Genomic DNA, 12,155 nt, shown 5'->3' with positions numbered 1-12,155 from the left:
CTCCCCGCCCCCCCACCGGCTCCGGGGTTCACGCTCCACCCCCCCTTTACCGGGGCAGATCCCTTTGCCCCGGCCCCTCCTCCGCTGCCCGGTGGCCGGGTCCTCACCGGCGCACACTGGGGTCCCGCCTTCCCCGCCGCTTCCGTTTCCCCCACATCCTGGGCTGTGCCCCACGCGCCCAAACGTTCCCGCTGCCTTGAATTCCTCCGGGGAGACAGGCCTGGCCTGAAGCAGAGACTGTCCCCCCTCCTTCCTCCAGGACCAGCCTCTCTTCCCAGCTCTTTGTCCAGTTCTCCCTCAGGTCGGGGAGGGTCGCACAGACAGACTGGTTACCAGCTCTGGGCGGGGCTGGGTCTCCACTGACTTTATGAAGCCGAGTGGGGGCAGAGAACTGGGGTGGGGGTTCAAAGACTCCAACGCAGTCGTCCCTGGAACCCTTCCTAAACCGCCAGTCTGCGAAGTGTCACCTCCAGCTGCAAAGAAGTAGTTCAGGAACTAAGCATTCCTGAGGGCATCCTCAGGCCCTGAGTCCCCTCTACGTCCATCTGTCTGTCTGTTCTTGTCTGTCTCTCTATCTCCATCTCTCTGTCTGTCTCTGTTTCTCTGTCTCTGCCTGTCTGGCTCTCTCCGTCTGTCTCTCTCAGCGCTTGGTCCAAGAAAACTTTCTGCGGCAATGGAGTGTTCTGTGTGGGCCATCATGCGGCCACCAGCCACCTGCGGCTATGCAGCAGTTGAGATGTGATTAGTGCGACTGAGAAACTGAATTTTAAATTCTGGTATTTTCGTAAATGTTAGTGGCCATGTGTGACGGTCACCGCCACATTCCACGGCACGGCTACACTTAATGCATGTTCTAAGTTCCAGTCCATTTCTGGTCTCCAGGGAGAAGCCATGGCCTCGGCCAGCACGGCCAAGAAGATGAGGGAGGAGGCCACGTGCTCCATCTGCCTGAATCTGATGGCCGAGCCAGTGAGCATCAGCTGCGGACACAGCTACTGCCACTTGTGCCTGGTGGGGTTCCTCGACAACCTGTGCTACACGCAGCCCCAGCTGGCCAAGTTCTCCTGCCCGCAGTGCCGGGCCCCGTTCCGCAGGGCCAGCCTCCGGCCCAACAAGCAGCTGGGGAGCCTGATCGATGCCGTCAAGGAGCTGGACCAGGAGGCGTGGTGCAGGGAGCACGGGGAGCAGCTGCAGCTCTTCTGCGAAGACGACGGCCAGCTCATCTGCTGGCTCTGTGAGCGGGTGGCACGGCACAGGGGCCACAGCACGGCGCTCGTGGAGGATGCGAGCCAGGGCTACCGGGTGAGGGGTGCGCTGCGTGGGCCGCGCCCCGGGAGCAGGCAGCCGAAAGGCCGAGGGGGCGTCCTGGAGCACGGGTCCCGCCTGGGGGATGGGGTCGTGGCTCCTGAAGGACATGTAGAAATGGACCGTGCGTGAACAGAGTGGAGGGAAGTGGGGGGCGTTCCCCACAGGGGGACCACGGGGCGGGGAGCGCAGCCGGCTCGCGGTGACCGGCCTGGTGTGTGGAAAGGCAGCGGTCGCTCAGAAGCTGGTGGGTGTCAGCTCGGTCTAAGCGCGACCTGGTGTGGTGCCGGCCGCCAGGGACTTGCGCACACGGAGTAAGAATCCGACTCTGAAAAGAGTGTTTGGTGGTGACTGAGGAACAGGAGCTCTGGGGAGTGAAACCCACATGTTTACAGTAAGGCTGGGGACGGGCGGGTCTGAGCCAGATGCGGGAAGGGGAGGGTCAGGCCGCTCCCGGGGGCGGACCGTGGGCATGAGGCGTGCACAGTCCTGCTGCCTGGCTCGCTCTCGCTCTGGGCCCTGCCTGGATTCGAGGGTAACGTCCCTAGGGTGGGCCTTGTCCCCAGGGGGCCTCCTTGTCCCCCACGTCCTCACACTTCACGGGGCAGCTAATTATTGTAACGGGGTCACTCCCAGCGGAATTACTTTCACATCCGGTAGTAGGAAGAGGTGACGGTTAGGGGCCTCGGCCCCAGGTCTGCTGGGTTTGAGATCTCAGTTCTGCCACTTCCCAGACGGGTGACCCTGAGCGAATTCCTCGATGTCTTCGTGCCTTGGTCTCCCCGTCTGTACACGGGGAGAAGGGCAGCCCCCTCCCTCCCCACACGCATGCCCGGGAGGCTGCCGCCGGCTCGAAGCACAGTCACTAGGGACACAGCGGGCGCGTCGCGGCCCTTTCCTGAGGGCACTGGGGACGCAACGAGAGTCCGTGTGCGCTTCCCAGGGCACGGGAGCCGGTTCTGGTCGCTTCGACCACAACTAGGAGTTTGGTTCAGCTTAAAACTGCTTTCCGTGAAAATGTGAGAAACTATTCTGAAAAACGACCAAAAACTGGGCACGGGTTCTAAGTTGCGAACCGGATGCACGGGGCCGTTCTTCGGGTGTCGGTGCTCCCCTCCTCCGCCGTTTCCCACGTCGCCCCCGACTCACCGCACACACACGACCTCCGGCCCGAGTCCGCTGAGCTGCTCGCTTTTATCAAACTTTCTCTTACTCGCCTCTTACCGCGCTCTGTGGCCGTGTGTCCCCGGAGGCTCCGGGTGGGCGTGAGGCCAACGTGTCCCCGGAGGTTCTGGGTGGGCGGTGAGGCCGACGTGCGCCTCGCTGGCAAGTTCCTCGACCCCGCCCCAGCCTCCCCTTCCACAGCACAGAGGCGACGGCCAACATCCTGCCGACGGCTCGGGATTATGGAGGGGCCGCGCTCGTCCCCGCACACAGCGCCCTCGGCAGGCCTCCTGGCCGAGTTCTAACAGTCTCCGGGGGTTAGGATTCTCCCCAAGTGCCTCATGAAGAGCTGCCAAGTTCAATCGCCCCTATTCCCCCGCCCTTCTTCCAGGAAAAGCTGCAGGAAGCGATGGCCAACCTGAGGCACCTGGAGGAGGAGTGTACGAGTCACACGGCGGTGACGGCACAGCAGATAACCGAATGGAAAGTAAGAGCCGGGCTTTGCCGACCGCGGGCTGTTTTCCGTCCTAGTCTCAGCGCGTAGACGTGGGGGGTGCTCGGGCAGAGCGCGGCGATGGCTTACTCTCCCCGACAGGTGGTGGGCGGCACCCCGAGAAGAAGCCGCCCCTTGCTTTCGGGTGCGCGGTTGTCTGCGCCTTCGAGCACATCCCTCCTGCCCCTGCCCCGACCCCCACTAGGGTTCTCGGTGCCGCAGTCGGGAGAGGTGGGCGGTCATACGGCCTCGCGGCCGTGCCCCCGGCTCTGAGCCTGTCTCCCTCGGGTGCTCTCCTTCACAGAGGACTTTGTGGGGCCCACCGGCTTGCAGTCCAGTCTCGCTGGGCGGCCAGTGAGCCACTGTGCCTCGCTCGGAGGCCCCTTCGCACCTCTTCCCTGCCTCTGAAGTCTCGGGGCACCCCTCCTTCCCGCGGTCCCGGCATGGGGAGGCTCTTGGTTATAACGAATGCATATGGAGACACTGGCGGTGACCCCGGTACCCGACCCCAGTGCATGAATTGAGAAAGCGCCAGTGGAAACGGCAGTCCTGTATCCCCCAAAATGAAAGCCGAGTCCCCCAACATGTTCCATTTGGTTGTGGTCAGTCTTACACGTAGAGGTGACTAAGGGGTCCTGGGCCAGGGACGGCTACTTCCTCTGCCACCCGGACTTCCCCCGCTGAGACTTACAGACCCTCCGATGGCCTCCCGGCCTGAAGTCCAGTCCTGGCGTGAGAGTCATTACCAGCTTGTGCTCAAGGAATTCCCCAGGCTCAGACCAACCTTACGGCCCTGACAAGAACTCAGGCTGTCTCCGTAACCGATGGTGTCGGACCTTGGCGCCAGTGCCACGATTAAATTACCTCGTGCTCCTGCCCCTTGTCACCCCCACACCTTGGGAGAAATAGAAGGAACTTAATCGGGGCGGTAGGGAATCAGGACAAGGCCTCCCACGCCCGAGCGCTGCCTCCCAGGCACGCCTGCCGCCGGGGACTGGGGACACCCTTCCAGCTCATGGCTCAGGTGACACCAGGGCAGTCACGCACACTTCCTGGGTAGGCGCGTGTGCGTTAAAATATCCATAACGCAAAATTTGCCTTTTCAGCCGTTTTTAAGTGTGCCATTTTTAAGGACTGTCAGACTGTTGTGCAGTTGTCACCTCCACCCACCTCCAGGACTTTCCTTCACCCCCAAATGAAACTCTGTCCCCATTCAACACGGACTCGCCGTTCCGCCTCCCAGCTCCTGGTAAACAGCTTCTGCTTTGCGTCTCCGACGTGACCACTCCGGGCCCCTCGCGTAGGTGGCACGATGCAGCAGTTGCCCCCTTGTTTCTGGCTCGCTTGACTTAGCGTCGCATCTCCAGGGTCCCTCCATGCCATGGCTCGTGTCAGGGTTCCTTCCTGGGTAAGGCCGCAGGGCGTTCGCGTCCAACAACCACCCTGTCATTCGTGCATGGGTGGACGCTGGGTCGTTCCCACCTGTTGAGCATCCTTTCTCGACTCCAGGAGAAGATGAAGAATCGGAGACAGAAAATCCAGTCTGACTTCAAGAACATGCAGAGCTTCCTGCGGGAGGAGGAGAAATGTTACCTGTGGAGACTGGAGAAGGAAAATGAGCAGGTTCTGCGGAAGCTGCGGGACAGTGCGGCCAGTCTGGGCCAGAAGAGCCACGAGCTCGGGACCTGCATCCTGGAGCTGGAGCGCAGGTGCGCGGCCTCGGCCCAGAAGATGCTGAAGGTGAGGGGGCGGGAGGGCTGCGCCCCGGAGGGGAGGGCGAGGGAGCCGCCTGCCTGGGAGGCCGGCGCATCCCGGCGGCCAGGCACAGTGTGGCCAGGCACGATGCTGCTTCTCGTCGCTCCGGGCGGCACATCCCGGCGGCCAGGCACAGTGTGGCCAGGCACAGTGCTGCTTCTCGTCGCGCCGGGTCGGCATCTGCAAGGCTGCTCCCCGGGCTCCGCGGGTGCCTTCGTGTGCGTCAGATACGGCCCTCTGGGTGGGTGCAGTGGGCTCCCTGGCCGGAGGGAACGAGGACCACCTTTGACAGCAGCTGCCTGTCCCCTGCGCACAGAGCCTGAGGCTCCCGGGACACTGCTGGGTGGGGTGGGGGGAGCGGCGACCTCCCTGCCCGGAGTGATTGTGGAGCCTCCCAGACACCCTGAGGCCGGCGGGGCTGGTGCCCGCCCCTGGACCATGACACCCCAGTTCCCGCGAACCGACCAGGGGCTGCACCACAGGCCGAGAGTGCACGCGGCTGCTCCCCACCCTGTGACGCCGCTGCCTGTGGCCTTGGCGCCTGGCCCCTGGGGCTGCGCGGATCCACCCGGAGCCCCGTGTTGGTGATCCCCAAAGGCAGTTAGGTCCTTGATAGCACGTCTTGCCAGAGGGAGCGCGAGCGAAGCTCCCGCAGCCTGGGAGGAGGGTGGACGCCTGCCATGGCCGCAGCCCAGGGCGCCTGGCTGGGAATCATCCCGTCGGGCTGCATCTGCTGGTACCTCTGGCCGGGGGCTCTTTCACCCCGAGAGGAGTGTTTCTGGGGGCCAGATGCATGTGTGCAGCTCCGCGGGGGCTCATGTTCCCACACTCACCTTTGTCTCTCTCTGTAGGACGTGGAGGACACTTTGAGGAGGTGAGTGTGTGAGGACGCAGGAGGGGAGGTCACGGGGCCCAGAGCGATGGACGCGCCACGGAGAAGCCTCGGGTCTCTGCTCCTTCCAGGATTTGGGCTGTGAAGCTGGAACCGCCGGAGGACCCCCCCTCGGAGGTTCAGACTGTGTGCGACGTCTCCCAGCTTTACCTGGACGTCAGAGGGCTGCTGAGGCGCCACCAAGGTACGGGAGGGAGTCTCGGGCACGAAGCGCGGGCCGATGACCCGCCTCCCTGCCTTTTCGTTGGGCAGACGAGCCGGTTTCTGCTTCATGAGTCACAAACCCAGGCTCGCACAGGGTCAGAATCAGTGCGGGCTGGTGTCATTTCAAACGAACTGCTCTTGGGGACCAAAAAAAAAAAAAAAGGCCTTTTTTTCCCCCTTCAGTCAGCGTGACTCTGGATCCAGATACAGCCCATCGTGAACTCATTCTGTCCGAGGATCACAGACAGGTGACTCGGGGGTACCCCCAGGAGAACCTGGACGCTTCTCCCAAGAGATTCGCCACCTCCCCCTGTGTCCTGGGCCGCGAGGGCTTCCACTCAGGACGATACTACTTCGAAGTGGACGTGGGCGAAGGAACCGCGTGGGATTTGGGGGTCTGCTTCGACAGCGTGCAGAGGCACACTGACACGGAGCCGCAGCCCCGGTCCGGGTTCTGGGCCATCAGGCTGTGCGCCAGGGCTGGCTACGTGGCGCTGACGTGCCCCGTCACGTCGCTCCCGCTGGCGGAGCAGCCCCTGGCCGTGGGGGTCTTCCTGGACTGCGAGGCCGGGCTGGTGTCCTTTTACAACACAGCCACGGCCTCCCACATCTTCACCTTCCCCAAGGCCACCTTCTCCGACACGCTGCGGCCCTACTTCCAGGTCCATCAGTATTCTCCTCTGTTCCTGCCTCCCCCAGACGTGGTCGCTGACAAGCAGGAAACCGTGTAAATGCCGTTAAGGCGGAATGCGGGTGGTTTTCTCCGCTGCTGCTTTCCCGTGGCGAGACCAGCGCCGGGCTTGTAGTGAATCCTTAATAAACGCACGTCGAATGATGGCTGTACGGACTGGAACACTGCGGGTGGTCGCTCCGAGCTGGACAAAAGCGAGATCGAGCTGTGATCACTCGGGTCCCTCCACCCCCTTTCAGTGGGTTCAGCCGAGTCCCAGCAGGGTGGCCCAGAGGTCAGGGGACGTGGGTCCTCCCAGTGTGACGTGATTTGACCCACTGGATGACTGAGAGACCCCAACTTTATGCAGAAGTGAAGGCACAAGCTGGACAAAGACGAAGGGGAAGCCCACTTTACACAGATAAAGTGTGGGCCCTGGTACCCGACCGGTCCATCTTTATGCAAATGAGGAATCCAAATTGGCACAGTTGGATCGGTCCCAATACCACTGTCCTGAATGGTCGATATGATTGGTCAATATGAAGCAGCTCTGATTGGTCGGTAAAGAAGCAGATGTGGCTAGAGCTCTAATTGGATGAGGCAGACTTCAGCCCATTGGTCAAATTACAATTCCAGGAACTCCTTTATAAGAGTGAGCTCAGCTGGCAGAAGCCGTGCAGGAAGCCGACAGGTCAGCCTGGGGCTTTCTTCTGAAATGCAGAGTGAGTAAGAGGTCTTGGCCAGCAATGGCCATTCGATTCTTGGTTATGAATTTGAGCCCAGTTAAGTAAGAGGAATCCTTCTCGGGAGTTGTCTTTCTTCTCAAGGTTCACGATACCTAGGATGGTGCTTAGTTCTGTCACCCCTGAGGATGAACGTGCCTGTTAAGACTCCTGGAGGCGGATCGAGCTCAGATTTATAAACAGCCTAGTAGGCATTGTCAAACGGGACTCTGTTGCGCTCTGCACGTCAGGGAGACGCTGCTCTGAGCTGCCCGCCTCCTGCACTGTGCTTCTGCCTTCGGGCCGCCTTTATTGAGGAGTTCTCGGGCCCCTAAATTAACCAATGGGCTGAAAACCTGCCCCAGTTCCCTCCTTCAATCTGAAAATTCGAGACAGTTCTATTTTGGTTTGTGGCCAATGCCTTGCCTGGACTCACCCAATTAGACATTTACATCTTCAGCCAACCAACCAACCAACCAACCAGAGCAGCTCCTTTTGATGAATCAGGCTGGTGTTATTTGGACCAAACTGTGAGGATTTGGAGCCCTCATTTGCATAGAAGTGGACAAATCAGGGACGGGCGGGCAGTCTCTCTTATATATGCCAGCTTCGCAAGTGTGTGATATATACTTAAAGATGCAAACACTGTTCTACTGAGAGGCTATTATACAAACAAAACAGGCAGCGCTAGTAAGTTATACTTAATGTGACCTTCATAAACACGTCACATGTTGAAATTATTCTGTTTTTAGTAGCTGCCATTAACTCACTGGGCACCTGGCGTGAGTCACTGTATTGTGTCATTTTCTTATTTGCTGAACCAGGGGATAGGAGGCGGCCCCTTTAAGGAGCGTGACAGGCACACACCCGAGGTTCTAAGATTGTACAACGGCCACCTGGAGAGATGGGACCAAACGTGAGAGCGAGGGCAGCGTGGCCGGCCTCCCTGTGCTAGGCACCCCGGGAGCACGTGGAACAGCTTCAGCCCACAATCCCCAGTCTGCTTGGGCTAGGCGAACACTTCCCCTTGAAGCCCTGCACGCTTACACTGTGCTGTCACCCATTTAACTCGTCGTCTAGAGGGGCTGGCTTGTTGCCTCTAGGAAGGCTCCAATCAGCCGCAAATCTCCGGAGTTTTACCTTTTGAAGCGTTCTTGGCATGTCCTAGAGAAGGCTCTAGGTGCGTTGGAGCAGCGGGGAGCCTCAGACGCACCAGAGGAGATGGGATGAGACGGGACGGGAGAGAATCGTGGGCTGAAGGAGGGGGTGCTGAGTGAAGGGACCTGGCTGGAGGCACGAGAGGATGGAGCAGCGGCAGCGTGTCCCGAGGGTGCACAGGGGGCTGTGATTCGTCCTGCACGCAGAGAGGGTCCCGTCCCCCGAGACAGGTTCCCCCCTAAACTCTTAGGTTAGCAGCAAATCTAGAGGAAACATAAACCCATGGCCCAGAGGAAGGAGCCGCCCCCACCGCTGCGGGCGGGCCCGGTGCTCTGGGTGTAGACCGTAATGACGTGACTGACAAGCCATACCTCGCAAATATCACACACATTTCAAAGGGAGCAGCGGTGGTTCCTCGAGGACTAAGTTGGCCCTCTCTCTGGTCATCAGTGTCAGGAGGGGAGGAAGCAGCCCGAGCCCAGTGAGACCAGCACCCAGCCCGCTCAGCACCCAAGCACAGAGCGAAGCCTTAAGGAGGCACAGGGCTTCCCAGCTGCAGGACTGTCGACACCCCAGTTCCCTCCTTCCGTCTGAAAATTCGAGACAATTCTATTTTGGGCCCTGACTGGACTCACATGCGGCTAGACGGGACACGGGCACCTGTCAGAATCCCACCGCCCGTAACCGCAGGGCCTGCTCTCATCGGCAGGTCAGGGCTGCTTGGGATTCTTCACTCTTGGTTACTTGCGCAGTGTAACGGGAGGGCAGCCGAGTTCCGGCCGGTGACCGACACAGGAGTCGGGCTACTTAGAATGGGCGTCGATTGTCAGAGCACCGGCGGTCAGAGGGCAGCAGGTGATCACCTGCAGAAACGGCCTTCTCGTTTCAGTCCGGCTTAGGGTATTTAAGGGACAATTTGGGCATTATTCCAGCGGCTGCAGGAAGGTTTCACGGAGCCTCCCCCTTGGCAACGTGGCCCTCCGGTGGCAAAGATGGGAGGAGCCTGGAAAGAATGCTAGACCGTAAAGATGGTGATGGGCGAGCATAGGGGCGCTCATCGTGAGTTTCAGGGCGACTTTCTCTGGCAGGGGACAATGAAGGAAAAGTGAGGCCGGGGACACTGAAACTTCCTACGAGGGTGACAGAGGGTGCCTTCTTCATAATCCCTTACGAGAATAGAAGCTGAAAGTGAGGGGGAAATGGCCATAAAATGAGGAACGAAATGTTGCTGATGTCGAAAAGTGACTGCTACCGAGCGTACCGCTGTCCCCTGCCAGCTCTGCCTCCCCTCCCTGCAGCAGGCCTCCGTCCCCCATTACTTCAACCCTTGTGTCCTGTTTCCGTATTTCCAACTCCTGTGTCTAATGACCTTTCTGAACTGTAAATAAACCTTTGCCTTTTCTGCAGCGATACCCAGATGGTTGGATGTGGCTGATGAAAAACAACTAACTGAATTTTTTGGCCAGTGTTACTGAACCAGAGGAAATTACCCAAAGAGCATATTCAAACAGCCGGTTCACTTAAAGAATGCACTAGCGGCCGCGGTCATACCAATCAAAGCGACGACGCGAAATAGTTTTACACGCTTTAGGCCGACAGATTAATAAGGCCACAAGCTCGATGGCTGGAATGGGGGAGGAAGAGCTATTTCCAGGCAGCGTCAGCACCAGCCGAAATGCAAAATATGCTCTAATCTCCCAACCTCGGCGCTGGGCCGCTGTTACCGCGCCAGAGTCAGCAGCGACAGCTGGAAACCACGTCAGTGCTTATCAGTAAGGAATGGGTGAAGGCGTCATGCTGCTCTACGTGAAGGGCATTTTAAAACGATGATTTGACTTGAAAGGATTTTCCTGAGGGTTTGTCAAGACAAAAAGCAACAGGCAGAGCAGCGTGTATAACATCACCATTTTGCAATTAATAATAACGACCCTAACGGAAAAACAAAATACTCACGCACACCTGCGGGTAGACGCATGGAAGAGGGTTTCGGAGGGCAGAAACAGTACCTCCCGGTCCCGGGAGCGGGCGTGGGGATGCGAAGGAGGGAGCCTCACAAAACAATGGGGAAAAGGCCATTAAAAAAAAATTAGAGCATTGACTCTTAAACAATTTATGTGCACATGTGTAAAAATAAAGTTTTACAACTAATTGAGCTGCATTAAGTAAACATGGAAACCTGGCTCATACTTTTTTTTCCCCCTGGGGTATGAGAAAAGGCATTCTTAAACCCTGAACCCCAGAATTAAAATCTCTACAGCTTAAAGGAACAGTTCTGAGAAAGTGTCCCCAACTATTTAATGTGGGGTAGTGCCGCCAGGGCTGAAAATCCTGCGGTTGACGAAATACAATCTGGTGGGCAGAGAGTAGGGATTTCAAATATTACCCCATCCGAGCAGTTGCTTCTATGAACACACACAGGGCAAGAGCTTTGGGGCTTTAGCTCTGAAACTCCATTGCATCGCGAGCTCCTTTGTCCCGATTGTGGGTGGAAACTAGGGGACAGGCAGCAAAGCCTCCCAGGGGCGGGCTCCACGCAAGCAGGAGGGTGGTGTGAGGACGCTGCAGGCCAGTGAGGCCCACCTGGTGGACAGCAACCTGTGCACGTCCAGACCAGCGAGCCACCACCACGCCCAAGGACAGCCAGCCTGCCACATCCGCGGGGGTCACGGAGCCGTGGGTTTCACCAATTACCCCCCAAAGGCCTCAGGGCCACCTGGTTTTGGAAAATATTGTTTCAGCAATACCGACCTGCTTTGACCAGAGACTACCACCTGCAGACGAGGGGGGACGTGGGACCACAGCTACAGGTGGTCACCACGGATGGCTAGTTCTGGGCATGGGACCCATGGATTCTAAATCCTAAAAAGCCTCATAAGAACGAAGGACTAGGACGTGGCTCCCTCACCTTGCACTTCAAACGACCTCGCTTCACTAACCTGTGACCTGTGGCGAATTTCACACTAAGATCCCTGTCCTGCTGGAGAACAGTGCGCTTGGGTGGGGGGGGGCTGGTCTCACCTCAGTGTCCAGGTGTGCGCTCAACCCTTCCTGGAAGTATGTTGGTGGCTCTTAAAAGAGCCGTTGGGTTATTGGGACAACGAGGTCTAACGGGGACTTTTATTTCTTCTTGGGCGCTGCCTTCTTCGGCTTGGCAGCAGTCTTTGGCTTGGTCACCTTAGCCTTGGCCGCTTTGGGCTTCACGGACTTGGCTTTGGCCGGGCTCTTAGCTACTTTCTTGGGCTTCACGGCCTTCGGCTTCTTGAAGCTCTTAGAAGGTTTCTTGGCCACTGCAGGCTTCTTGACCTTCTTGGGGCTCTTGACAGCTTTCTTGGCGACAGCGCCAGCGGCCTTCTTGGGTTTCTTAGAAGGACCCGTTGCCTTGGGTTTCGCCGCCGCCGCCTTCACGGTGCCGGCCTTGGCCTCGCCGGGGGCCGCCTTCTTGTTGAGCCTGAAGGAGCCCGAGGCGCCGGTGCCCTTGGTCTGCACCAGGGTGCCCTTGCTCACCAGGCTCTTGAGGCCCAGCTTGATGCGGCTGTTGTTCTTCTCCACGTCGTAGCCGGCGGCCGCCAGCGCCTTCTTGAGCGCGGCCAGCGACACGCCGCTGCGCTCCTTGGAGGCGGCCACGGCCTGCACGAGCAGCTCAGACACCGAGGGGCCCGCGGGCTTCTTCTTGGCGACCTTCGCCGGCTTCTTCGCTTTCTTGGCGGCTGCCGGCTTCTCGGGGGCCGCGGAGGCGGCCGGCACGGGCGGCGCGGTCTCGGACATGCTGGGCGCGGACAGGGACGATGACAG

General features: G+C 59.1%; 3 protein-coding genes across 3 annotated transcripts in view; 1 reads left to right on the top strand and 2 right to left on the bottom strand.

The window, feature by feature from the left end:
• LOC102890931 (histone H2A type 1-H-like) overlaps window positions 1–12,155 on the bottom strand; it is a 103,810-nt gene that overhangs the window by 74,571 nt on the left and 17,084 nt on the right. The gene's annotated exons all lie outside the window — the stretch shown is intronic.
• TRIM38 (tripartite motif containing 38) lies at window positions 28–6,666 on the top strand. The gene is made up of 7 exons (XM_006923489.3): window positions 28–301; window positions 883–1,302; window positions 2,861–2,956; window positions 4,472–4,702; window positions 5,569–5,591; window positions 5,681–5,793; window positions 5,997–6,666. Exons 2-7 carry the CDS (start codon window positions 892–894, stop codon window positions 6,542–6,544), a joined length of 1,422 nt encoding a protein of 473 aa, XP_006923551.1. The 5' UTR covers window positions 28–301; window positions 883–891; the 3' UTR covers window positions 6,545–6,666.
• LOC102879543 (histone H1.1) lies at window positions 11,419–12,149 on the bottom strand. The gene has a single exon (XM_006923490.3). The coding sequence runs from the start codon at window positions 12,126–12,128 to the stop codon at window positions 11,481–11,483; it is 648 nt and encodes a 215-aa protein (XP_006923552.1). The 5' UTR covers window positions 12,129–12,149; the 3' UTR covers window positions 11,419–11,480.

The sequence above is a fragment of the Pteropus alecto genome, unplaced genomic scaffold (assembly GCF_000325575.1).
Source record: "Pteropus alecto unplaced genomic scaffold, ASM32557v1 scaffold49, whole genome shotgun sequence".
NCBI classification, from domain to species: domain Eukaryota; kingdom Metazoa; phylum Chordata; class Mammalia; order Chiroptera; family Pteropodidae; genus Pteropus; species Pteropus alecto.
This window is presented reverse-complemented; position numbering and strand designations above follow the sequence as displayed.

Bases quoted from the DNA above. Each gene is read 5' to 3' on its own strand.
- LOC102879543 (XM_006923490.3), bottom strand. From the start codon at position 12,128: ATGTCCGAGACCGCGCCGCCCGTGCCGGCCGCCTCCGCGGCCCCCGAG.
- TRIM38 (XM_006923489.3), top strand. From the start codon at position 892: ATGGCCTCGGCCAGCACGGCCAAGAAGATGAGGGAGGAGGCCACGTGC. The intron at 2,957-4,471 runs GTAAGAGCCGGG...TCTCGACTCCAG, and splicing joins AGCAGATAACCGAATGGAAA to GAGAAGATGAAGAATCGGAG. The intron at 5,592-5,680 runs GTGAGTGTGTGA...TGCTCCTTCCAG, and splicing joins GTGGAGGACACTTTGAGGAG to GATTTGGGCTGTGAAGCTGG.